Source organism: Diabrotica undecimpunctata, chromosome 2 (assembly GCF_040954645.1).
Source record: "Diabrotica undecimpunctata isolate CICGRU chromosome 2, icDiaUnde3, whole genome shotgun sequence".
Classification (NCBI taxonomy): domain Eukaryota; kingdom Metazoa; phylum Arthropoda; class Insecta; order Coleoptera; family Chrysomelidae; genus Diabrotica; species Diabrotica undecimpunctata.
Genome location: NC_092804.1, coordinates 132,577,081 through 132,589,796, shown reverse-complemented (window position 1 = coordinate 132,589,796; position 12,716 = coordinate 132,577,081). Strand labels below are relative to the sequence as shown.

The following is a 12,716-nucleotide window of genomic DNA, read 5'->3' as shown; positions in this document are numbered from 1 at the left end:
TCTTCTTTCTTGTTTTATAGTTATAAGCTTTGTCCATAAAATTTGTACAATTTTCAGTGACAATAAAGCATATTACTTATTTACTTACTTATTTATTTATATTGCTACTAAGGCTAAAAATAACCAAAAATAATTAGTTTTAGAGCATTATAATAAATACACTCTAGAGATGGGATTGCAATAAATCTTAATTCCTATGGTCAACAAAACAATGTCGTTATCTGTATATTTAAAGTAGTATGAAGAATATGGAACTCTATTTTAAAGAAATATTTATCTTATTGCAAAAATTAGAAAGCTATCCATTTGAGATATTTAGATAAAGAGTACTACAGCAGTGCGTGCCATATCAATAAAATATTATAATTTTTAGCACTTTGTTTTTCTCATATGCAAAATTTTTTTGAGTGTCCGAAGATAAAGCGTATTAACACTTATATTTATTGGAGCCACAAATTGCCATTTATTATACAACTTATTGCAAGATGAAGTTCATAGTGCCATTTTTATTCTTAATCGTTTGTAAGTTTATGCTATTTGTTATAACGTTTCTTTAATAATTTTAAAATTTGTCAATATCTTAAATAATATAATATTTAGTTTGATCTAGGTTTTCTATTAGTAAATATACCATTTACTAATTTCGGAACTTTGGTAAAGATGCTAATAATCTACATATTCCATCTAAGGGAATTTTTAATATCGTTATTTGTTTGTGCTTTAGACCTCTTTCCGCAAGGTGGAGAACACTCTGTAGATAAAACGAAAATTGAAGTAATGTTTACGTAGAATGTAAAAATAAATGTAAAAAAAAATTCGAATGCATAGCAATATGGTTTAAGGTATGTGTTAAATATTTGGATAAAAATTTACTCTTACATCTTGTAGATCACAAAAAAAAATATATTACTAAAAGAGCATGAGATGTGGTGGGAAATTCGACAGAGGAGAAGCTTCGTAAGATTTTTACAATAAAGTCTATTTAGTAAATTTCACGGATTTGGGATTAACTAGATAATTAACGATTCAATTGATCAACTAAAAAACAATATTTTGGTTGATGTTTTGGCCTAATGGCGGCAATTGGCAATTTAAAAATGCTAGAAAATCGACAAAAATACAAAAAAAATAATTTTAAACTTAACTATCGTCTACATTTAAACCGGTATCACTATCATCGCTATCGTTTAAATCTATAACTACTATATTTATAATGTTTTGGAACTGTAAGTATTTTTCTTCTAGTTTTTTGACATGCTCTATACATGTTTTCCAATTATCTGTTGTAATATTATTACATTTGCTCTTAAATCTACAACAGTCGAAAATGATATAGGAGAATTATTATTTTTCCTCACATTACTTTTTAATTGAGACCACAACAATTCTATTGGATTTAGTACACAATAGTAAGAAGGTAATCTTAATACTTTATGGCCATAATTCTCAGCTAGCCTGTCGATAACATATTTTTTTTCACACTTAACTAATTTTAATAGTTCTACAAGTTGTTTTTTTGTTAAGAATCCATAAAATATACTTCATGTTTTGATAAAAACTCTTGATTTTCAGCTTTGTTTGAATTAGTGTTTGGAATTTTACTCTGTAATCTACAATGATACGGAACATTATCATTTAGATAGTAATTGCTGCTCAAACCACTGTTCAAAGTAATGTCCATATCTTGATGATAATCTAAGCGACAATCACTTACACTCTTAGCAGAGAGTAATAAAGCATCTTCCACCCATCCTGATTCTCCCCCAAAATGTAAAATACAAATGCTCTTCGCTCTAGAGGGAGGAATATTGGTGACGCAATTTTTACTACCATCGGTCCAACATTTTTTAACTATATCGTGGGTGTCGAACCAAGTTTCATCCAAATAATACAAGTTCTTCCCTTCACTCCTAAAAGACCTTGAACTCTCCAAATAATCGAACCTCCACTTTATTAAACGGCTGGGTTCCATAATTGCCTGCCGTTTATTCACTGTTTTAAACATAAAACCATTAGATTTTAAAAACCTCCAAAAAGTAGTTTTGTGACACTCGGAGATTATTTCTTTGTTTCTTAATTCACTCAAAGATTATTTAAAGTTGGTTAGAATACATATGATATATTGTTTCCCGAATCCTTTCTTTTTTTTGCTACACTGGACCATCTTTTATAAGTTCGTACACAGTGGATTGTGGCACTTGTGTCAAAAAAACCGTCTTTTTGATCCCTTCTGATTTAACCATCGTCGAAAGAAGACCTAAGAAAAATATGCAATTTTACTTTTTACGGAATTCTGCTCGAAATTATGTGTTTTTCATGAATTAATAAATCGTTTTCTGCTCGAAATTATGTGTTTATCATGAATTAATTAATCGATAAATATGATTCCTATATCTATATATATATGATCCTAATACCCACCTGGTACTGGTCATTTTAAAACATTTAAACATTTAAAATTTACCCGGTATTGGGAAGGTTAATTAAAGAGTATTTTTAACGAGTACTCACCGTTATAAACGTTAAGCACGATTTGCTTTGCATCGTGTGTGAGATGAATATAACCAGAACGTTTTTCAGGTTCAGACGCGTCTTCACTTCCTGAAATAATGACAGGAATGTATAGGACATCGTCAATAATCATTTTATATCACTTATATTTATGGTTATTACACAAAAAACTTTTTTCTTCAAACGTCAAATAATGATGACATTACTTATCTAACTTGATCCTGTCAAAGTTTGATGTCTCCGCCGGCAGCAGTTTTTTTTCCCATTTCTTTACGGCGGAGGGAAAAATGTTGTCATGACAACAATATGAAACATGTCACAAAGCAACAATACAAATGTCATTAACAACAATTAAACATCATTTTTATTTATAGTAATATTAAAAGTACAATTAGTTAATGAGGCATTTTCAAAATTGAAACCGTGCAAAAATGTTCCCGACTCTTGATACGCATTGGTAATTGTTGATGATACTGATGGTCAAGAACAACTTTCAGCAATCATTCCCGATGTTGGCGAATCATGAGGGGTTTAAAATTTTTTGAGCATTATCGTTCTTATTTCTTATTGAATCCTCTATATATCCTTCAGCAACCGTGCTTGATTTCCAGCCCCCATGTCGTTTGAGGCATTCTAGATTTCCGCCTTCATCAATTAAAAGTGTTGCTGAAGTTCGAGGTAAAGAGTGACCCGTGTATGCGCTTGCATCATTTAAATTTAAATAACTAGCTACTTTTTGGGCTACTGCGCTGATCGAATGTATTCCCATGACGCTTCGGTAACACTTTCCATTTTGGTACTTGATAAAAAATCGGTTTTCTGTGAAATTTTCAGGCCGCAGTGATGCATACTTTTTATACAGTTTAATGTAGTTTTGACCAATTATCGTAAAAGATCTAATTTGTCGTGTTTTACTCTCTGGGATTTTGATAATTATTACATTTTCTTTATCCTCAATGTCCACAGTCTTCATTTTTACCATTTCGTCGCATCGACAGGCGCCGGTAACCCCAATTAACAAAATAAATCTGAAATATTTTTATAATTTAGTAGAGTATACTACATGCTTTGCAATATATTTTTTTTACCTTTAATCCTAAATACAACTTATCTGGCGCTTCAAACAAAAATTTATCAAACTTGTCTTTAGTGAAAACTTTAAGACTTCTTTGCAGTATATCCTTCGCTTGTTTTTTTCAGAAAGGCATGTAACTCTAAAAATTTGCTTATATCCACATTTTTTCTAATAACTAACTCGGATTTTATCATAGAGTATCGTGACCACATTGTAGAAGATTTCCATTTATTTTAATTTTCCATTATATTAAAATATGCCAGTAAAACGTCTTCGGTAACTTGCCGTACTCCTCTTGTATCGCACCACTCTTGGAAGTGCTTGTACGCTAACCGATACTTTATTCCGGACTTGGAGGGCCCCAAACGTGCTACAGCATCATTAGCCGCGGACTCAATTTCGTTTAGGTTTTCCATTTTCGCACTAAATTTGCGCTTGCGGTTGCAACAACAATAAGCTGTCTTTAATAATTGCAAACAACTGTCAAACAACTGTAACCAGGGAGACGCAAATCCAACCAACGACTTAATTATTTTAATTTTTAACATCTAGACGACGTTGATAGTTGTCACAGTTAATTTCGAGTAAAAATAGCGTATGAATTGTACTATTTATGGTTGAAAATTGCTACGTCTGAAGAAAAAATAGTATACTTTATTCGGCAAAGAAGCGACTTTTCTTGACTTGCCCTCTATTACGCGCCTCACTTCGTTCGGAGCGTAATATCGAGCGCGTCAAGAAAAGTCATGCTTCTTCGCCTCATAAAGTAATATACTATTATTTAGAATTTAATTTTATTTATTTGAATTTATAGTTGCTTCGGCCGTGCCTTTTGAAGCAAAAAACATCGACATTAACATAATTCCTGGTGGCTTATCCGGTGACGGCAGCACAACCCGTTACTGGGATTGTTGCAAACCAACTTGCGCGTGGCCTGGAGCCATAGGATACAAAACCCCAGTGAAATCCTGCCAAGCTGATGGTGTTACTGCAATTGACCCTGAAACACAATCAGGATGTGTGGACAATGGATCTGCCTACGTATGTACAAACCAAGCTCACAGTGCTGTAAATGACACTCTTGCTCTAGGTGAGTTTCGTATATTTTATATTACCTATATTTTATATATACAATATATACATATATATATATATATATATATATATATATATATATATATATATATGTATATGTATATATATAATATTTTATATATATACATATATATATATATATATACTATGTATATATATAACTATAATATGTACATATATATATATATATATATATATATATATATATATATATATATATATATATATATATATGTACATATTATAGTTTTGAGTTTCATGAACCGCACTATATTTAATATAAAATTAGTACCTATTTCTTGGGTTTAGGTTCAATAAATTATATTAAATAAGGAACTAAATTTTATTTTCCATAGAAATTAACGTTTCGGCAAGAAACCCTTGCTTTTGACAATCTCAAAAAACACACAAACACAAGTTTGTGTGTTTTTTGTTTTTTTTTTTTGTTAACTTAGTTTTAAATAATGAGTACAGTTTACAGTACATATATAATAGCATCGATAATATACTACATATTGAGTTGTAAGTTATAAACTATTAACATCTGTATTTCTTATAAACTCTATGTCATCTGTTATCATCTGTCATCTTTAGAAATATAAAGCGAAACGTCTTCGATAAACTTATGAAGTAGTTGAATACTTTAGATATATATATATATATATATATATATATATATATATATATATATATATTTAGATATATATGTATATATAATTTCATTTATTTTGTAGGTTTCGTAGCCGCCAAATTCATCCACTCCAATCGCAACATGTGCTGTTCTTGTGTTCTTTTCAAATTCAAACCAGCTGAACTTGCTAACAAACAAATGATCGTACAAGTTACCAACACTGGAGGAGATGACCCTAGTGCCACTACCAACGAGTTTGATATTGCAATGCCAGGAAGTGGAGTAGGGTATGTTATGGAATTTTGTTTAGATTTAAGTCATACTTTGTTAACCTGACAGTAAAATGAGACATGTTTTACTGGAAAAGCCTGTTTAAAAAACAAAAAATAGCAAATATTAAGCAAAATAACTTCGTAATGGTTAAAATAATCATACAAAGACGCATAAAATGAAATTCAATTATTGCTTAATGGGAATCGGAAAAGCTAATTTATATTTCAAAATAGTTAAGCTACCTACTCCCATATTTTAGCAAATCCAGGAGTTAAAAAAGTGCCAAAAAGCAATGAAAATAAAATGGTTTCTCTAACTTAAAACTTAGTTGCAGTTTCAGAATCTTCTACAAAGGATGCATAAAGGACTGAAGACAGACTGGAAAATAGAAGTGTCTTAAATATATCTATACATAACTCAAAAGTATATTTGGTTATTAAAGAATATTTTTTCCACAGAAGTCATCTGTTGCAAACCGGTGGTACTGTTGCCAGTTGGCTTATTGTACATATTCCATTCATTTGTGATACCAATTTTAGGATTTTTTAAACCTAGTAGTAGATGAGATAGTTTTAGAGGATGGGTACATTATTTATTAACAATAAAAATTGTTAAGTGGATTTAGATAAGGCAGTGTAATTTCACATACTATTAAATGTATACAGTGAATCCACAAGAAGCTTGTGATGCTTTTACTTAAAAGACCAGGGATCACAAGTAAAGAAAAAATATTCATAACTTTTGTTACTAATAAAAATGAATGTAAAACAAATTTTTTAAAAATCATTAAAAATGTTTCTAAACCTTGAATATAATGAAATTGTATTATAAGCTGTAGAAACTCATATCTTATTCCTCTAGAGATATGGCCAATATACTAAAGTTTTTCTTCTTTATATTAAATATAATTTCAGGTTCAATATTTTTAGTCCCTCCAGCGATGTCTGATTTGTGACTCTATTGTAAAGGTTTTACTATCTTACTATTTAAATGGGAATAAGCCACAATTAAAGATTAAAGTACGTTTATTGACGTTTCAATTTCCACTTCGGAAATCGTTCTCAAAATACAAACGTTAGTAAATTAAACAAATTTTGTTTTTTTTTACTTGGTGAAAAATTCTTCTAATAATTTAATTTCATCTGACGCATTTATATTGACAGTTCAGACATACATTATACATTTTAAAGTAGACGATTTTAAAATGATATTGCCAATATTGTTGTGTTGCGTTCCTGGGACGACTTTACTTGTAAGATAGTTCATTCGATTACATGGAATCAACTTTAACTTGAGAATATTTGTCAGAAAAAATCATAGTACGTAGTTCGTCTTTAAAAAGACAAACACATGCCGTGATGACAGTGAAAATCTCCTGTTAATGATTCGATAGTAAATTATGAATGAAAAACCAGGAAAAAACCTCATAATACTCTCCCGATATGGTAAGTATTTGGTCGTTCATTTAGTTTACTTTCAATAAATTCCAAATTCTGATTTTATATGTTTGTTATGTAAGAAACATAAATGATGTTTTGTAACTGTATGTTACCGACTTACTAATACTGATATCTTCCTTTTAATAACTTCGTCGTTTAATATGGGTAACCAGATCCTACTACATTCTGCCGATTATATTGCGACACAATTGGTGGCATTTAGCATAATTAGAGCCGCTTCTTTGATTTTTCTCTTTTTACCATCCTTTTCTTTTAGGACTATATTTGAATCACTCCATTGAACCCTATGTTCATTATCCCATGCGTGTTTACATATTTGAGATCTATAAAATTCTCTATTTTTAATATAAGATTGATGTTCACTTATTCTAACATTTAATGGCCTTAATGTTTCACTCAAATAAAACTGATAGCATTCACAAGGTATTTTATAAATGCAATTCTTTGTCCTTTCTTGTTCAGAAAGTTATCAGAGAAGATTAATTACACCTCTTTACAGTAAGACCTCTCATTTTTATGGAGTACCGAAAGTTCATAAAACGAATATACCACTTACCAGACCCCTTTGTAGTACCATGAATTCTCCTTGTAGTGAACTATAAAAATTTTTAGTAAATATTGTACAACCATTTGCAAATTTGCAAATAAAAATGACACATTTATAAAAAATACACAACAATATTGAATTTAATTCAAATAATACTTTGGTAAGTTTTGACATAAATAGTTTATTTACGAATGTGCCATTAGATAAGACTTTAAATATAGTCAAGACAAAATTAGAGTCATGATACATTGGCAACTAGAACAAGACTGAACATATCAGCTATAATGGACTTATTAACATTATGTACTGATAATACATATTTTCAACTAAATAATGAATTCTATAAACAAAATTTTGGTCTAGCAATGGGCTCTAGTTTATCTACATTATTAGCCGATATATTTATGGAAGATTTTTAAACAAATATTATTTCTTAACAAAATTTAAAACCCACAGTATGGTGGAGATATGCAGACGATTTCATGGATCAGAGTTGTTGGAAACATTCCTGAATGATATAAACGATAAGAAGAGACAATAACGTTTATCATGGAAAAGGAATATAATAACACACTACCTTTCATGGATGTTTTAATCTCTAAGAATGATACTGGGTATGAGACTCGGGTGTATAGAAAACCAACACACACCAACAGATATTTAAATTTCAAACCAAATCACAATATTAATATTAAAAAGGGAATCATTAAATCTTTATATGATAGAGCCAAAGTTACTTGTTCTAACGAGAATTCGTTCTTGGATGAACAACATTTCTTAAGATCTATTTTATTAAAAAACGATTATCCTTTATCGTTTATAAATAAAAAAGAATTTTTAACAATTAACCGAATAGAACACAACAACTTAGAACAAGATCCTACAGCATACACAAGGAATAATACGAAGAAAATAACAATACCATACATAAAAGGATTATCAGAAAAACTTAAAAGGATAGGAAATAAATTCAACATTTCAACAACATTCAAAACAACAAACACATTGAGATCTATTTTGTCTAAAACCAAACCTAACAATGAACAAGAAAGGACAAAGAATTGCATTTATAAAATACCTTGTGAATGCGATCAGTTTTATTTGAGTGAAACATCAAGGCCATTAAATGTTAGAATAAGTGAACATCAATCTTATATTAAAAATGCAGAATTTGATAGATCTCAAATATGTAAACACTCATGGGATAATGAACATAGGGTTCAATGGAATTATTTAAATATAGTCTTAAAAGAAACGGATGGTAAAGAGAAAAATCAAAGAAGCGGCTCTAATTATGCTAAATGAGACCAATTGTGTCGCAAATTCCTCGGCAGAATGTAGTAGGATCTGGTTACCCATATTAAAAGAGGAAGTTATTAAAAGGAAAATACCAGTATTAGTAAGTCGGTAGCATATAGAGGATACATCATTTATGTTTTTTAAATAACAAACATATAAAATCAGAGTTTATTGAAAGTAAACTAAATGCACGACCAATTACTTACCATGTCGGGATAGTATTATGAGGTTTTTTCCTGGTTTTTCCCTTACAATTTACTATGGAATCTCTAACAGGAGATTTTTACTATCATCATGGCATTTGTTTGTCTTTTTAAAGACGAATTACATGCTATGATTTTTTCTAATGGATATTCTCAAGTCAAAGTTAATTTCATGTAATCGAATGAACTATCTTACAAGTAAAGTCGTCCCAGGAACGCAACTCAACAATATTGGCAATATCATTTTAAAGTCGTAGACTTTAAAATGTTTAATGTATATCTGAACTGTCAATATAAATGAGTCAGATAAAATTAAATTATTAGAAGAATTTTTCACCAAGTAACAAAAAAACAAAATTTGTTTAATTTACTAATGTTTGTATTTTGAGAACGATTTTCGAAGTGGAAATTGAAACGTCAATAAACGTACTTCAACCTTTAATTGTGGCTTATTCCCATTTAAATAGTAATTGTTTCTTGTTTGAGTTCAATACTGACAAATTTCTTAATTTTCTTGTAAACGTTAAAGCTGTCGTAGATAGTATCTATTATAGTTCTTGATTTTTATTTCGCTTTTCATTCATCCACCTTTCCTTTGCTTCCTTAATTTTGTTTTGTACGTTCCTCGATCGGTGTCAAAATCTCCGGAGTCGTCCATTTTTGTTTTTCTGAATTTCTGTTGAATTTTTTATTAATAGCTTAGTTGTAATTTGAGTAGTATCTGGTTCTTGTAATTTTTAATAATAAATTTGGTGTAATTACGTTGTCTCCGTTGTTTCTTAGTCGTATTTTCATGTCCGTGACCACAGGATTGTGATCAGATACAACATCGCTACCTGGGCAAGTCTTTACTGATTGCCTGATCCCCTTTCTAAACTTCTTTTTACACAAGAATGCAATTAATTTGATATCGAATTATTCGGTCCTTCTTGTTACATGGTGCTTTTAATATATTGAATAAGGTGTTGCTCACTACCATTTGTTCTTCTATACAAACTTGCAGTAGTCGGTCTCCTCTTTGGTTTCTCTTACCCAATCCGGACTTCCCAATGTAGTACTCCTAATAACCTTTTGCCGATTTTGGCATTATACAAGCCCATAATTTCTGTGATTCGACGGTCTTTTCTTAATTATTTTAACACATCTTGTAGGTGTTCGTAAAATGCTTCGGTTTTTTTCTCAGGTTTGTCAGCGGTGGGGGTACACCTGTATTAAGTTAAGTTTGAAAATAGTTGGCTAAAGTTAAAGCATGATTATTCTATCAGAAAAGGGTACAAAATTCACTGAAAAGTCATTGGTTTCTTAAAATAATATTGAAAGCCACCGTAATGAAAATAAAAAATTCTTCTTTTTCGTCTTCTTCTTATTCCTTCTTGTATGTAGGCCTGTTTCTTCTTCAATATTAGCCTCCCAAATTGTTTAAATTTTTGCACCATCTTTTTCTTGGTCTGCCAATACTTCTTCGTCCATTTGATGACGTATCTCGTGCTATTCGTACTATCCCATCCTCTGCCTTTCTACTAATGTGTTCGTTCCACTCCTGTTTCCGTTTTGTCACACATCCATTGATGTATTCTATATTGTATGCTCTTCTTATGTTTTCGCTTCTCTCCCTATCCAACGTTGTTTCTAGTAGTCGTTTAGTTTTAGATGTGTCAGGTCTTGTCTCCGCCGTGTATGTTAATATAGGTCTAATTGGGGCTTTATAGATTCTTATTTTTGTGTCTTGTCTTAGGTGTTTGTGTAATGTAAACAGCAAGGAAATAAAGAAAAAAAAATTAAGAGGTAATCAGCTTAGTAAAGAGTAATAATTATTTAAGAAATTATTATATATTCCAAATTAATAAAGAATAAATTCGACACAGTTTAACGTATACATTTCAAATTAAAAACAAAACAATTGACCCAGTTTAACACAAGCCAGAATGTTTAAAAAATTACGACACTTAGACCTTGTTGGAAATTAATACAAGGTAAGAATTGTTAAACAAGTGAGAAGAATTGAGCTGACTAAGAAGTTTTTACATAGCGTGATCCAGTTTAACACATGGAATACGTGACATAAAGAATATAAGCTAGGAGTTGGCGAGACATAAAAATAAACAGAAGTTGGTCGGCAGTCAGTAAGAACTCGGCGCCTGAGGGTGGCCCACGCGAGAGGCGCCGAGTGAGCGCGCTATTTAACTCGACGGGATAGTGTGACGCGTAAGTGTCGGCAACTGGAGATTCGAAGGTTCGCAATCTCAAATCCCGGTAGACTGGAGGCGTATTCCCTAGCTAGAGCCTAGATACGCAGAGGTAACTAAGATCTCTATATACTAACCCCACGTATATCTAATAGCACGGAAGTTGTCTGACCTTTAATTCCTTGCTTGTCTCTTCTCGTCTCCCTTCGCGCCTGATATACCTTTTATGTATTATTAGATTTGTTCTTCCAGATTGTGTCATTAAGAGATCCCGCCGCTTTACGTGCTCTTAAACATTGTTGTAAAAATTTCTATTTAGAAATATATTCCCATAAAGGTAAGAAGGCGAATAATTTAAAGCCAATAATACCCAAACAGTTGGCGACAGAAACATCAGATTTACAGAAATTAGAAACGTCGGAGAAGTGTTGTTAACGTAGATCATAATACGTGTATCGATGGACCATATTTCGGATGAGAAAATATTAAAAAGAGAATTAATAAAGTGTGAAAAAATTACTCGTATACGGCATATGATAAAGGGGAAGCGCAGTTTTAGTAGAAGAAAAATCTTTGCTTAGAAACTTATTCAATTGATTTAATATGAGTTCCAGTCAATTCAGGATATATGTGAATAAACCTATTTTAATTTTCTAATGTTATGAAATAACTTATAATTAAAAACAACCGTCATTATTAAAACTAAGCAATATATTTCAGATACTTCACACAAGGATGTACTTCTCAATGGAATACTGATGTTGCCAGCTGGGGCGATCAATACGGTGGTGTACGTACCTTACAAGAATGTTACAATCTTCCCCAACCATTATGGGAAGGCTGTGCATTTAGATTTAATTGGATGAACGGTTATTCTAACCCCGACGTTACATTTGAAGAAGTCGAATGTCCACAACAGCTCATCGATATTAGCGGTTGTCTTCCTGTATCTCATCCTTAACTAGTTTAGTAAATATAATGATAGCAAAAATAATTTATTAGTTTTATTTGATTTTAAAAACCATATATGTCAAAATAAAAAAAAAATCTCAGTGGTTGGCTGTATACCATAGGAGTCTATTTTTTTTGCTGGAATCACTTCAGGATGTACCTTGTATCAATGATCACGAAATACGTGAATCGCAAACTTTGTGCTTAATTTTTTAATTAACAATTTTTCAATTAGCAATTTTTTAAAATCTAAAATTTTTGCTTTTTGCGCCATATTTTAGTCTGTAACTCGAGACATATTGCTCCTACAAAAAAAAATTGAACAAGGTAAAAGTTTCGTTTTTCAATTGGCGAGGGAATTGACGCGGGGATTGGCGCAAACATTTCTGAAGGCAGGATTTTGATTGGAGGATGGAGTAAACGATATTGTTTTTATGAGAGGTCTCCATTTCGAAAATAACGGGATGCCGTCATCTCTTTTATTG

General features: G+C 31.0%; 1 protein-coding gene across 1 annotated transcript; it reads left to right on the top strand.

Moving 5' to 3' along the window:
• The first annotated feature begins 396 nt into the window (after positions 1-396).
• Positions 397-12,274, top strand: LOC140434902 (endoglucanase-like). Its single transcript, XM_072523521.1, has 4 exons — positions 397-522; positions 4,401-4,676; positions 5,416-5,599; positions 12,001-12,274. Exons 1-4 carry the CDS (start codon positions 486-488, stop codon positions 12,239-12,241), a joined length of 738 nt encoding a protein of 245 aa, XP_072379622.1. The 5' UTR covers positions 397-485; the 3' UTR covers positions 12,242-12,274.
• Positions 12,275-12,716: the final 442 nt, after the last annotated feature.

Bases quoted from the DNA above. Each gene is read 5' to 3' on its own strand.
- LOC140434902 (XM_072523521.1), top strand. From the start codon at position 486: ATGAAGTTCATAGTGCCATTTTTATTCTTAATCGTTT. The intron at 523-4,400 runs GTAAGTTTATGC...TTGAATTTATAG, and splicing joins ATTTTTATTCTTAATCGTTT to TTGCTTCGGCCGTGCCTTTT. The intron at 5,600-12,000 runs GTATGTTATGGA...AATATATTTCAG, and splicing joins ATGCCAGGAAGTGGAGTAGG to ATACTTCACACAAGGATGTA.